At 42.1% G+C, this 14827-nt stretch overlaps 1 protein-coding gene across 1 annotated transcript in view; it reads left to right on the top strand.

Annotated features, from left to right (window-relative positions):
* LOC149455752 (tudor domain-containing protein 15-like) overlaps positions 1–14827 on the top strand; it is a 92597-nt gene that overhangs the window by 26800 nt on the left and 50970 nt on the right. Inside the window, exon 3 of the mRNA XM_089685851.1 lies at positions 5011–5082. Coding sequence (XP_089541977.1) covers positions 5011–5082 — 72 coding nt within the window. The remainder of the gene's footprint in view (positions 1–5010; positions 5083–14827) is intronic.

The raw sequence follows: 14827 nt of genomic DNA, 5'->3' as shown, positions 1-14827 counted from the left end.
TCCCGGCCATTATCATATCTGTGCTAAGACTGTCAGCCCCTTCCTCCTCACACTTAGTTTCACTTTCTTCTTGTGCAGATCTATTCCACTCCAAACAATCAGAAAAATATTGTTTCTATTCTATTCACTGAACTTCTTGAAACTTAGCACTGAAGGGGTTGATTCTGTATTCATAGGTTTGTAGAAGTTAGGATGAAGGTCTTTTTCTTAACTCTGTTCATGTTATAACATTTTTGCTGTGAAGAGGCATGTGATCTCCGCTGAGTCAAATTCAGTTTTGAGAACTGCAAAAGTAAACCAAGCATCTGTGATAATATCTTGTAGGCAGAGAAACTGCCCAATAATCTTACAAAAACCTCTGGAAGAGCATGACATTGTGAATGGATTCATGGAATTTATTTACCGAAAAAATTAAACCTATACAGCCTTATTCTACATAATTAAAAAACTAATCTTTATTTCATGATGGAATAACCTTTTGGATGGTAATATATTTTCCTCAAAAAGCATTTTATTAAAAAAAATCCGATTTAAATTAAAAAAAAATCGTTTTTTTTTTGTTTTTTTTTTTGTTAATCATTGATTTTTATCCACCCTGCTTTATTGGAGAGCCACCACCTGTAGCATTTAGGAACAACTACCTAAGATTAAGTCTAGGTTCACACTGTGAATCGCACAGGAATGCACATCGCATGCCTATGCAAATCACGTGCGATTCAGTGTTCAATTCACATTCAATTAACATTTTGAATGGGCTCAAATTGCACTGCTTTGTACCAAAAGTAGTGCATGCGCGTACTACTTTTGGAAACTTACTATATCTGGATTGCATGGTAGTTTTGTACCATGCTATCTGGTGCAGGCAAACACACTGCGTTTGCGATGTTAAGATTGCTCTGATACCTGCTGCAGATCACAAGGGCAGTGTGTTTTGAATGCAGTGCGGGAAATGCGCACAGATTGCAGGTTTTCCGCACCTCTCACTAGTGTGAACCAGGGCTTAACCCTGGGTGATATCAAGAATGCTGGTTGCAGTATAGAACTTCACCCAAAAAGGGAAGTTCTGCTTATCCTCCTCCTCCCCACCCCCATCCCATTTCACTCTCTTCACTAGTTGGTGTACCTGTAAGAATCTAGTATGAAACGCTTAGGTGCATCCCAACACCTCCCAACCCAAATCTCATACACACAACAATCCCCAACAGCTGGAATAACCCTGTCCTCCTGGGCCGATAGACGATATGATTAAAAAGGTTTGAGCACTTTATTGTGACTCCGGTTGTCCACTTAAAGATGAAATTGTTTTGTACAGTCCTTGTGTCCATAAATTAGTGCTCATAACAAAATATTCACAATTCCATATATACACTTCACAATTTGAAGAAATAGATTCATGGAATTGTAAACATTTTGCTTATGGACGCATCTACAAACATTTTGTGAAAGAATGGGTCGCTCTCAGGAGCTCAGTGAATTCAGAGTGGTACCGTGATAGGTTGCCATCTGTGCAGTAAGTGCATCCGTGACATTTCCTGGCTACTAAATATTCCACAGTCACCTGTTAGTGGTATTATAACAATGTGGAAGCAACTGGGAACAGCAGCACCACAAAGTGGTAGGCCACGTAAAACGAGAGTGGGGTCAGTGCATGCTGAGGCACACATTGTGCAGAAGTCGCCAACTGTCTGCAGAGTCAATAGCTAGAGATCTCCAAACTTGGTGTGGCCTTCAAATTAACACAACAGTGTGTAGAGAGCTTCAGGGAATGGGTTTCCATGGCCGAGCAGCTGCATCCAAGCCTTACATCACCAAGTGCAATGCAAAGCGCCAGATGCAGTGGTGTAAAGCAGACCGCCACTGGGCTCTAGAGCAGCAGAGATGTGTTCACTGGGCATGACCAATCGCGCTTCTCTGGCAATCCGGTGGACGTGTCTTAGTTTGGCTGTTGCCAGAACATTACTTGTCTGACTGCATTGTGTCAAGTATAAAGTTTGGTGGAGGGGGGATTATGGTGTGGGGTTGCTTTTCTGGGGTTGGGCTTGGCCCCTTTGTTCCAGTGAAGGCAACTCTTCAGGCGTCAGCATGCCAAGACATTTTGGACAATTGTGAGACAAACGTGAGCCCCCTCCACCTAGAGACATCAATGGGTTGTATGTAAAGTTGGAATCTCTGCCTTGAATCAAAAGGCCCTCACTGTGTTCCAGCACCACAGAAGTTTTTAAGAAATTGTAATTGGTCTGCATTTAGAAAATAAACATTAAGTAGCGTTTCTAGAGTAATGGCGATTAAACCTTTAACCAGAATGTTCCTTAAAAGCTCATCGACTAAATATGAGGACAGTTTCCAAGGGACCGTAAAATCAATGAGAATACAGATCCCTTTAGCCTTCAGCAAGGGTGAAGGGCAGGGATAAGTGACCAGAAATCATATTCCTCAATTTAGGCACTTAATCTTTTTTTTTTTTAAAGTGGATATACTGCTCCCCATTTTACCAAGGTCTAACCATAATCTTGATCTTTTTTCATTGACATTAAGGACTTTTACATTAAAGGAGGTACATTTGATGAATGACCTTTTGGGCAGAGCCCCAATGCACATTGTTGAAAAAAAAAAAATACAGAATTCATGGAATATATGTTGTATTTATTTTTTTAACACACAGCGCGTTTTTAGAAGTGCTACAGTGTGAAACGCCCCGTATTCTGCTGCATATCTGCTTAGACTTGCCTTCCCTTTGTTTACAAACAGTTGCAGTAAGTCCTGCATAAACATCAGGGGCTTATGGTCCTTTCACACTGATCAGTTTTTGATGCACCTTTTTGAGTTTAAAAAGCAGAAAAAAATGCATGAAAAATGTATCCCTTTAAATCCTATAGAACTCTTCACACTAGTGTACTGCATTTTTGGTGCATGTTTAAAAAAAAATAGACTTAAACGCACATCCCCATTGAAATGAATGAAAAACGCATCAAATTTGCGCAATGGTTGTTTTTTTGGTGTCCATATTCACAGCTGCATGATTTGGGGCAGGCAACTAGAAAATGCACCAAAACCACATAAAAAAGCTAGTGTGTTTTTTTTTTTTTCCTTTCAACAGAGCAGTGTTAACTACTTGCCGACCGCAGATAGCCGAATGACGGCTGCACTGCGGCCGGCCAGTTCTGGGTGGACGTCATATGACGTCCTCCCAGAATGCGCTCTCCTGCGCGCCCCCGGCGATCTTCGTGATCGCTGTGTCCTAAGGACACAGCTGATCATGTGATGTGGTAAAAGGCCAATCACAGCGGCCTTTTACCACGTGATCAGCCGTGTCCAATGACAAGCTGATCACCGGGAAATGCAAATGCCGGTTCTCGGCTGCACTTTCCTCACGCTGTCAGATCGTGAGGAAAGTACTGCTGAAAACCGGCAGTTGTCAGAGCGGGGATCGGCACCAATCATCAGGGTCACTGATCATCAGTGCCCTGATGATCGGTGCCCAGCAGTGCCACACACAAGTTCTGCCCACCTGCGCCCAGCAGTGCGCCCACCTGTGCGCCCAGCAGTGCGCCCACCTGTGCGCCCAGCGGTTGTGCCAGTCTGTGCCCAGCGGTTGTGCCAGTCTGTGCCCAGCGGTTGTGCCAGTCTGTGCCCAGCGGTTGTGCCAGTCTGTGCCCAGCGGTGGTGCCAGTCTGTGCCCAGCGGTGATGTCAGTCAGTGCCACCTATCTGTGACACCTCATTAGTGCTGCCTATCAGTGCCTATCAGTGCCCATCAGTGCTGCCCATCAGTGCTGCCTCATCAACGCACATCAGTGAAGGAAAAAAATTACCTGTTTGAAAAATTTTATAATAGAAACAAACTTTTTTTTTTTTTTTTCCAATTTTTTTTGCAGTTTTTTTGCTTATAGCACAAAAAGTAAAGTTCCCAGCAGCAATTAAATACCAGCAAAAGAAAGCTCTATTGGTGAGAAAAAAATGATAATTTCATATGGGTACAATCTTGCAGGACCGCGCAATTGTCAATCAAAGTGCGACAGCACTGAAAGCTGAAAATTGGCCTGGTAAATAAGGGGGTATAAGTGCCGGGTAGGCAAGTGGTTAAAGAGGCATTGCGTAGAGCATCAGATTTTTCTCATTTCTGTGTACCTGCAATTCTGCTTAATACCAAGCACTTGTGCTTGAGAGGAGTGGACTCTCCTACACCTTGCCAGAGGGGTGGTGATTGAAATCTGCTTCAGGAGCAAGCATTAAAATTAATCTGTTGCTTTGTTCTCCATTACGTCGGTGATTCATTATGTAAGTAATAAAATGTAAAGCTGATTTTAACCTGCTTATATTTTGTCCTTCCTGGTCCTCCCCCCTTCCGTTCCCATCCTCAGTCAACATGCAAATAACATTTAAATAAAACCTTTCCGTTTTCACTGATGCCTTTTTTTAGACCCAATGGGGTAATCACTGGGTCTGTGTGATTCTCCGAGCAGTGCACACCGATCATGGCTGGTGCAAGGGGCTGGTGGGGTGCTGTATATAACTTCCTGAAAACATAACAGTACCCTGCCTTAGTACTCCTTGTAAGAGCCCTCAGCCCTGATGTAAGCAGTGTGCTGTCGTGGATGAACAATGTAAATATCAAAATGCCTTGATGAAATGTCAGTCTGAAAGTAGATGATTTTGGATGTCCTCCAACCAGGAAATGAGGCAGGCTCTATCTAACTTACTACAGCTTCTACTGCACATTGAGAAGCTCACAGTAAGCAATTTCAGTACAGGAGAGCATCTGTACAACTTTGTAAGCCTGAAGGTAATCCTTGGGTGAGTGGAAATAGGGTAAGTATTTTGTACTTTTTCCAATTCCCCAAGACAAAGCATTCTACATTGTTACATTTTACACCAGCCTGGAGTGCAGATTTAATTAAAAAATGAACTAAAAACAAAAAGCATAGCTTTCTGGTTACTCCTACCATAGGGCCTATTATTTGCACCTATGCACATTGTTTGCTAACATGGTGTATATATATTTTTTTTATAGATTTTGATGAGAGGCCAGTAGATTCATTTGCCATTGACTACCTCCAAGAAGTGAAGCCTTCATGTGAACAAGGTTAGTAAATATTTGTTGCCTATATCAGAGTTAGAGATGGCAGTGATGTGGTGTTCAGGGCTTACTTTACTGATTTTTTTTTTTTGTTCAGTAGTTGATAATTATACAAAAAAATTTGTACTGAAGAGTAATAGAAAATAAAGGCTGAACTGTTCTGTGTTCATTTATATGACTAGTCTCTTGAACTGATTTCTTTCAAGTATAATTTCTTGAAATATCCAAGGAGTAACTTGACAGCAGTCAGCTTAGCATAGAAATGAACAGGGATTTCTCTTCCTTATCACAAGGATGAGGTTTGGGTTGGCTGTGGGTTTGACCAAAACCCAGCTTGTTCACAGATGAACAAAATGGCCATGTATGCATAGTTCTCCTACCTGCCCACACTCTGGTTTCTGGCAGGTGCTTCATTAGTGGCATTTTTACTACTACTAAATGACAGCTTCCCATCAGCTCATTTCATATTGTAAACAAGCCGGCAGGTATCCGAAGGGATGTATTTGAACACAGGGAGGCAGCTTTGTATCCCTCCTCATCCCCCCCTCGCCTTTCCTGAATCATATCAGGCCACATGCCTTAGCATTGGGTGCCCCTTGTTACACGATTCACAATAAAACAAAGGTTGAAGAAAATAGACACCAATAAAAAAAAAAAGTACTTTTTTTTTAAATAAGCAATGTTCCCCCGAGTAAATCCAATATCAATCATGTCACCCAGCAATGTTGATCCAACTTGAATCCTCAAAAATGACTACTTGTGCCACAACAGTCTCCTCCTGTCACAAATGACTACTTCCCAGCCAGGAATGCTTACAGAAGTCCTTTACCAAATACAGTCCTGACCATACTTTGTCCAGGTCCCTGGTATGCCTGGCTACTCTGTTTTACAGGCCAGGGAATGATTGGTCATTTATTAATGAATGGTGTGTTTTGTTTTTTTTTTTGTTTTTTTTTCACTTTTGCAGGTGTTTATTTTACTGGTGCTCAACTTCTCATGCAGGTTAAGGCATCACCCATGCATGTGATTTAAAAGATTTAATGTATTTGTAATGCTGATTTTTTTTTTTTTTTTAAGCCACGTTAAGGGCTCGTTCACACTTGACTTTATTTCTAAGGCTACATTCAAAAAAGATTCGGCTATCAAAGACTTCAAAGGAGTTTGGGCACTATGGGGGTTTGTGGATTTATAAATCCTCCCACAAACAAAACACTGGCCAATTTGCCCTCTGATAGTCAGACTACATAGGTGGGAGAGCAATAATTTTTACTCTGATACTTCTAACTAAAATCTTCAGAAGTCACCTAATTATTAAATAGAGTCCACCTGTGTGTAATTTAACCACTTGCCATCCTGAGGATTTACCCCCATTAATGACCATTCCTTTTTTTTGCTGTTCGGCGCTGCACTATTTCAACTGGTATTTGCATGGTCATGCAATGCTGTACCCAAACTAAATTTACTTCCTTTTTTTCACACAAATAGAGCTTTCTTTCGGTGGTATTTGATCACCTGTGCGCTTTTTCTTTTTTGTGCTATAAACAAAAGACCAAAAATTGTTTAAAAAAATATTTTTTACTTTCAGCTTTAAAAAATATATAGTAAACTCAAAGTTAGTCATAACTTTAGGCCAAAATGTATTCTGCTACATGTTTTTGGTAAAAAATCCCAACAAGTGTATATTGATTGCTTTGTGTGAAAGTTATAGCGTCTACAAACTATGCTATCACATTTCTTGAGGTGCTAAAATACCAGGACAGTACAAACACCCCCAAATTACCTCTTTTCGGAAAGTAGACACCCTAAGCTATCTGCTGAGAGGCATATTGAGTCCATGGAAGATTTCTTTTTTTTTTTTTTTTTTTTTCTGCAAGTTTTTGGAAAATGACAAAAACATTTTTTTTCGGTCTTTTTTGTTTATAGCGCCAAAAATAAAAAGCGCATAATTGATCAAATACAAATGAAAGAAAGCTGTATTTGTGGGAAAAAAGGATGTAAATTTCATTTATGTACCATATTGCATGACCGCACAATTGTCAGTTAAACTAGTGCAGCGCTGTATAGCAAAAAATGGTGTAAATTGCAGTATCTATACCATAGTTTGTAGACACTATAACTTTCACACAAAGCAATCAATATACACTTATTGGGATTTTTTTTTACCAAAAACATGCAGCGGAATACATTTTGGCCTAAATTTATAACAAACTTTGAGTTTACTATATATTTTTTATAGCCGAAAGTAAAAAAAATATAGTTTTTTTTCTTAAACATTTTCGGTCTTTTTTTGTTTATAGAGCAAAAAATAAAAAACACACAGGTGATCAAATACAACCAAAAGAAGGCTCTATTTTTGTGAAAAAAAAGTACGTAAATTTCATTTGGGTACAGCATTGCATGACCACACAATTATCAGTTGAAATAGTGTAGCGCCGAATAGCAAAAGAGATCTGGCCATTAAGGGGGGGGGTAAATCCTCAGGATGGCAAGTGGTTCAAAGAGAAGTATGGCTTTTTGTCCCCCTATTTATACTTGGGTAAATGCAGCGTCAGGCCGATGCTGCATCTGTCCCCCGGCAGCTCTAATGCTGATCAATGACTTCTTACAGCCGCTCTGAGCAGAGAGCTGGAATGTCAGTCACCGCTCTCTGCGCCCCCCCCCCTCTATCCGGTTGTTAAGAATGTTTTTGTTTTGTTCACTTCTTCGTCCAGACCCTCCAAGCTAGTTTCCCAGTCTACCCCTGTAGTCTTACACTCAGTCTGCAGAATCCATAGACAAGCTTTTCTCCGCATTCTTGGACAACTTGCATCTCTGATACTTGTGTGCACGAGGTCGTATCCCAGGGCTGCAACTGGAGTTTCACTCTTCCAGGTCAATCAGCTCCCTGGACAGATCAATTCATTTGGCACGTACAAACAAGTTGTGCCTGGTCTGGTGGCTCAGGAAGCTGTCTCTGATTTTGAAAGTCCTTCGTTTCCCCATTTTGAAAGATTTCATGATGGATGTCAGGCTAGGGAGGAATCTTGGGCACCTTGTTAGTGTTTTGGACTTGCTTGTCAGGGGAGTCTCATCTTTCAATCGACATCCTAAAAGTTTGGGTGATCAGGGAGAATCAGAAGTCTCACCATGGCAAGACTGGTAGTTTGGATCTCTTTCTGGCAGAACGTTATATTCCAGGTTTTTCTGCCCAGGTATAGACGTTGGGCAGGCCTACTTCCTCAGCCAGAAGCGTCCGGGTCTGGGGAAGTGGTCACCACACCTGGAGTTGTTGACGAATCTGTCACAGATTGAAGATGCTGAATGTTGGACCTTCTAGCCATCAGGTGTGACATCAGATTGGACAGGCTTGTCTCCAGGTACAGGGTTTCTGTATTGGATGCACAGATGACATGTTGACCTATGCTTTTCCTCCCCTAAAACTTTTTCTTGGCCAATTTCCATGATCCTCATTGCTCCAGAGAGACCTAGACAGATGGCTTATGCTAACCTGGTAAATCCCCTGCAGATGCACTGTGGGCTCTGTCAGATTAAGATCTTCTACACCCAGGATTGTTTTGCTATCCTCTGTCGTGGTCACTGGCTTTATTAGCATGACTGTTCGAAGCCCTGTTTTTTTTTTTTTTTTTTGGTCAGAGACATCTTTTGTGTTTTCTACAATTCCGACCGCTACTTCCCATTATGCCCATCATCAGACAAGGAAGGCATACTTTGCTTATTGTGAATTTTTGGGCTACCACCCTAGGAGTTTCCTCGTTGAATGAGTCATCTCCTTTCTGCAGCTGTGTCTGGACTTACTCTAAACTAAAAAGCCTACCACAGCATTATAGCAGGGGCATGAACTTGCCCGTTGGTCAGAGGTTCATCTCACAGCAAGATAATGACAAAAAACATACCTCTAGGCTATGTCAGTGCTACCTTCGAAGAAAAGCAGATGCTAGGCTTCAGATTATGCAATAGTCAGTACAGCCTTCAGAATTGTTCTACAATATTATTTGAACAGACGAAACTAGAATTTCTATGTTCCTGAATGATGAGAAGTGACAGAATGGCTTATGCTGCAAAGCTTACCAGGTCATCTGTAGAACAGAATGAAATCTGTGTTATGCAATGGGCCACTAGTGTTTATTGGTAAGAGTTGGTTGGCAGAACTGCCATGTAAAAAAATTGGTGGCAGGTATTCCATTTCATGCAAAACGGCTGTTTGGGGAAGATTTGGACAAATCTATCCAAAAGATTTCAGGGGGAAGAATGCTCTTCTTCCCTCTAGGAGGAAATCCAAATGCCCTTATTTTAAGGTGATAGGGGCTTTGGTTGCTGGGCCCTCATTTACCAGGCAGTCGTTTCGCCACACAGATTCCAACCTCCAGAGGTAGATCTCAGAATCAAAACCCAAGGAGGCCCTGGGTGTAAAAGCCGTCTGACAGATCCAAGGTCCGCCTCCTTATGAAGGGGCACCCCCAGTTGTTTGGGTGGAGGGAATGCTTTTGAATTTTGTGGCCGCATGCAGAGCTCTAATCCAAGACAAATGAGTAATTTCCACGATTATTTTTGGGTAAATGCTAAAGTTTCAGATATTTCAGCCAGGGGTAGCATTGGCAACTATCATCTTGGATAAAGTAAATGTCTACAAGCAATATCCATTTGTACTATCTTCCATGCCATGTATGACTGCTAATTGACCCTGCTGGGCTATATGGTAATTTATACTGCTTTCAAAATCCACCTCTAACTGATGCTGATTTATTACTATTAATGTTCTTATTGGTCATTTTTGCTGCTTCCAAAATCTGTAGCTCTCTTCATATTACTGTGATATTTATTTTGCTCTTAATGTCTAACCCAAGTTTATGAGCTGATCCTAATCCTTACAACTGTGCACTCCTGCTCTCTTGTTTTCTCTTGTAGTCGTCTTTTGGTGTGAGAAGTTTGCCCTGCTAGCCATGTGTCTCTCCTATGCATTCTTAATTGATTAATTGGCAATACCTCCACCCAACTCAGTAAAAATGTAGGCCTTCTTAGGGGAGGCCCAGCCAGGGGGCAGCGCAGCCAGGGATAGCATTGGCAACTATAATAATGTTGGATAAAGTCTTAATGTTGGATTAAGTATTGAGCATTGCACTTTGGCTCTGCACTTCAGCAAAAGCACAAAGCGAGAAACCACAGCAGACAACTCCAGATACTAAACAGACTACAGGTGACCTGTTTCCCCATTCAGCTCTTTTATCTTACCACTCTGTAACACGCACTCCCTACTCCTCCTTCTCACAGTTGTATCATCTCTCTTCAAACTCTCTCTCCTTCACCGCTCTTCTCCACCCCACAGCTTAGATATATGTCACCCTCACGCCTGTTTTCACCTTATTACGGCATATATCAATTCCTTTTAATTCTGAACCCACATACTAATAAAACTTCCAGGACACTGGGACCTGTCCCTTTATATGTCACGCTCCCATATTACCTTTCCTACTCTTATGCTTCTCCTACCATCTTGAGACATTTCCCCAAATCCTGGGCTGCCATCTTTTTCCTTTAACCAACACACTTGGCACCCCCTATCCTCTAACAGCGGCCACAATCCACTCAATCTGGTTACTATTCCTATTCTTTCTAGAACCAGACTCTCCTTTTCCTGTGTCCTTTGCAATGCCCTCTCTGTCTGTAACAAACTCACCTCTTTCCATGACCCTTTTATCACAAACTCCTTTAACCTGCTTGAAATTACAGAAACTTGGCTTCACAAATCTGACTTCCCCCTACTTCTGCCCTCTTCCATGTTGGTCTCCTCTGGACTCACTCTCCCAGGCCTAGTGGACGGAAAGGAGGTGGAGTTGGAATCCTCCTATCCCCTCAAAGCATTTTTCAGGTCCTTCATTCACCTCCCTCTCTGTCCCTCTCCTCATTTGAAGTTCACTGTATCCATCTATTCTCTCCATTTTCTTTAATAATTGCTGTGATCTATCAGCCTCCTGGATCAGTATCAAGCTTCCTTGATGATTTCTCTGCCTGGCTACCTTACTTTCTCTTCTGAAATTCCCACAATCATTCTCAGTGACTTCAACATCCCTGTTAATCTTAACACACCTGCTACTTCTAAACTTATGAGACTAACCACTTCTTTTGACCTAAAACAATAGACTCATGCTTCTGCTCACTCTAAAAGTAACAGCCTCGACCTTGTATTCTCCTATCTATGCACTCCTTGCAAACTCACCAACTTTCCTTTTTTCCTTTTTCTGATCACTCCCGTATTAGCTTCACTCTGCTTGGCTTCCTCCTCCTTGTCTTCCAACTACTTAACAGTGTTACCTGTAGAAATCTTCGTTATCTTAACCCTTCTCCTTTTTTTCTGCAACAGATTGTCTCTGACAAAATCTCAGCCCTGTCCTGCCCCAACTTGGCCACTTCTGTCTACAACAGTTTTCTGTCATCCACCCTGGACACATTGGTCTCTCTCACTACACACAGAATTAGGCCCTGCTGCAGCCCTGGCAAACTGACAATACCAGATGCCTGAAAAAACGTAGCTGTGCTCTTGAGCGTTTATGGCGTAAGACTTAAGACCCAGCAAGGCTTCAACCAATCTGCCTTTCAAAAATACAATTCCTGTCTCCTCACTGCCAAGCAAACCTATTTTATCACGCTCAGTAACACCCTTAAACTTCATTTCAACCTCTGCAACATCTCCAGAATATGCCCCCTTTTAACCAATGATACCAAAAAGCTTCTAATTCAGTGCCTGGTTATCTCTTGCCTCGACTACTGCAACTCCCTCATTGCTTACCTTTGCATAGGCTATCCCCCCTCCAGTCCATCATGAATGCTGCTGCCAGGCTCATCCACCTTACCAACCGTTCAGTGTCTGCTGCCCCTCTCTGCCAATCTCTCCACTGGCTTCCACTCGCTCAACGAATAAAATTCAAAATACTAACAACAACTTTCAAAGCCATCCACAACTCTGCCCCCAGCTACATTTTCAACCTGGTCTCAAAATATCAACCAAACCTCTCTTCGATCCTCCCAAGACCTTCTGCTCTCTAGTTCTTGTGTCACCTCCTCCCATGCTCGGCTTCAGGATTTCTGCCAAGGTTCTCCCATCCTATGGAACTTCCTACACCAATCTGTCCGATTATCTCCTAAACTATCCACCTTTAGACGATCCCTGTAAACCCTTTTTAAAGAAGCCTATCCTGCTTCTAACTAGTAAAGTGTTTTTTATTTCTGCCATCAGCTCATCCCCCACAGCTATTACTTTTTTGTATCACTCAACCCTCCCTCTTAGATTGTAAGCTCTAACGAGCAGGGTTCTCTGTTTCCTCTTGTATTAAATTGTATTGTAACTGTAATGTCTACTTTCATTTTGTAAACCTCTGCGCAAACTGTTGGCGCTATGTAAATCTTGTATAATAATTCCCCTCCCCCCGGTTTCTAAGATCAAATGTACCAATAAATCCAGAGAAAAGAAGAGCTTTATTTCAGGCACTCCATAGCCTATTGTCTCAGAGAGTGATCATGGAGGTTCCAGCGAACAACAGATTTCAGGGGTTTTATTCAAATCTGTTTACCATCCGAAAACTAAATGGGGATGTAAGGCCCATTTTGGATCTCAAGGGGAGAAATCGGTTCCTAAATGTCCGATCCTTTTCTATTGAATCGGTTCGGTCAGTAGTGGCCTCCCTACAGAAATTAATTTTTTTGGTGACCGTAGACATTAAGAACGCATACCTGCATGTACTGATATTTATTCCTCGCCAAAGATTTCTATGATTTGCAGTTGCGGCTCAGCATTTCCAGTTCATAGCGCTACCATTTGGACTGGCCACAGCACCCAGAATTTTTACAAAAATTATTTCTCCATTGTTGTGGCTACTCAGAACTTGGGGAGCCCAGGAGTGCCTGGTACGCGGACATAGTGAAGATTGCAGTAGAATGTCCATAGGCCCTGTCGTATTGGGCAGACCTGTTGTCTCAAGGTTCTATATTGCACCCAGCTTTACCGTCACTAAATTTGACGGCGTGGCTATTGAAACCCAGATCCTGAAGGATAGGGGAGTGTTGGATTCTGTCATCCCCATCATGTTCGGTGCTAGAAAAGAAGTTTATAGGAACATTTCCTATAGAAACTGGAAGGCTTACATTTCCTGGTGTGAGGTTCACAAATGGCACCCATGAAAGTATGTGTTTGGCAGGATTCTGTTTCTTTATAGAGGCCAGGTTTCAGCATTAGGTATTTTTTCCAGAGGCCCATTGTATCTTACCCTTAGATCCATGCTTTATTAAAAAGGAGTGATGCATATGGCTCCTCCTGTCAGGTTGCCTTTGTGTCCTCGGGACCTGAACTTGGTTTTGGAGGTTTTGCAAAAGCCGTCATTTGAACCTATTGGAGAGATTCCACTGGTCCTATTGACTCATAAGGTGTTGTTTCTAGTGCCAGCCACATCTTGCAGAGAACCATTTTTGGTTTTGCATCATAAGGTGGTGTTGCAACCTCATCCATGCTTTTTACCAAAGATGGTTTCCAGCTTTCATCTCAATCGGGACATAGTTCTGCCTTCATTCTTTCCTAAGTCTCGGTGAGCAAGAGAAAGATCTCTGCATACATTGGATGTGGTACGTGCTGTAAGGGTCTTCTTGACGGTGACAGCTCCAGGTCAGGAGGTCAGATGCTCTATATGTGCTGCCAGAGGGGCCTAGGAAGGGGCAGGCGGCAACCAAGGTGACTATTTCTCATTGGATCCGCCATTTGATTATTCAAGCCTATGATTTGAAAGATAAAATCCCACCCTTTCGGGTTAAACACACTCTTCTAGGAGTGTGGGGGTATCTTGGGCTATCCGCCATCAGGCTTCGGTGGCTCAGGCAGTTTGCAAGGCCACTATATGGTGTTCGGTTCACACATTTACAAGGTTCTACCAGGTGGCTGTCAGTGCCACAGAGGATTCTGCCTTTGGCTGCAGTATTTTACGGGCGGCTGAGTAGGTCCTGAGGGATTATAGACAGTTGCCATCATGGTGTCACCCTCCCCTCAAATTTCTTATTGCTTTGGGACAACCCATATAGTCATGAATAGCCTTCTCTGTGTCCCGAGATGTACAATAAAGAAAATTTTTTTCTACATACTTAACTGTAAAATCCATTTCTTGGAGTACATGATGTGACACAGAGGTCCTGCCCCTTCTTTCTGGGATTTTAATTGCTTGCTACAAAAACTGAAGTACTTCCTGTGTAGGAAGGGTTATATAGGGGAGGACCTCCTCTCTTTGATTGGTCGGCCAGTGTCCATTCACCTATAGGTGGCCTATAACCTACATAGTCATGAATAGCCTTCTCTGTGTCCCATGATGTACTAATAACTTTTACAGGTAAGTATGTAGAAAAAAATTGTTTTTCCTGCAGTTTGGCTTTAAAAAAGCATTTATAGACATGGTGATATATGCTCAAGAATAGTAGTTCTTGAAAAAGTAATGGACATAATAATGTATATGTATGACTGCAGCAGAAGACATAGTAAGGTTTCAAGGAACAAAGCCTCTTCTTCAGATGGATAAAGCGGCCTTGAATGCTCACGACCTCTATTGTAGTTAGCCATTGGAGGTAATGCTTTCTCTTTGTTTTTTTGAGAGTGTCAGATTTTTAGATCCGTTCCATGGCTATCACAGGACAACACTTCAAAGTAAGTTGTACTGGGAAAATGCATAGGTTGCTGGCAGTAGACGGTCCTTTTGGGTCTGAATCCAAATAGTGTAAGCTT

Source organism: Staurois parvus, unplaced genomic scaffold (genome assembly GCF_062004578.1).
Source record: "Staurois parvus isolate SC_StPar_1 unplaced genomic scaffold, SC_StPar_1.0 ptg000388l, whole genome shotgun sequence".
NCBI lineage: Eukaryota > Metazoa > Chordata > Amphibia > Anura > Ranidae > Staurois > Staurois parvus.
This window is presented reverse-complemented; position numbering and strand designations above follow the sequence as displayed.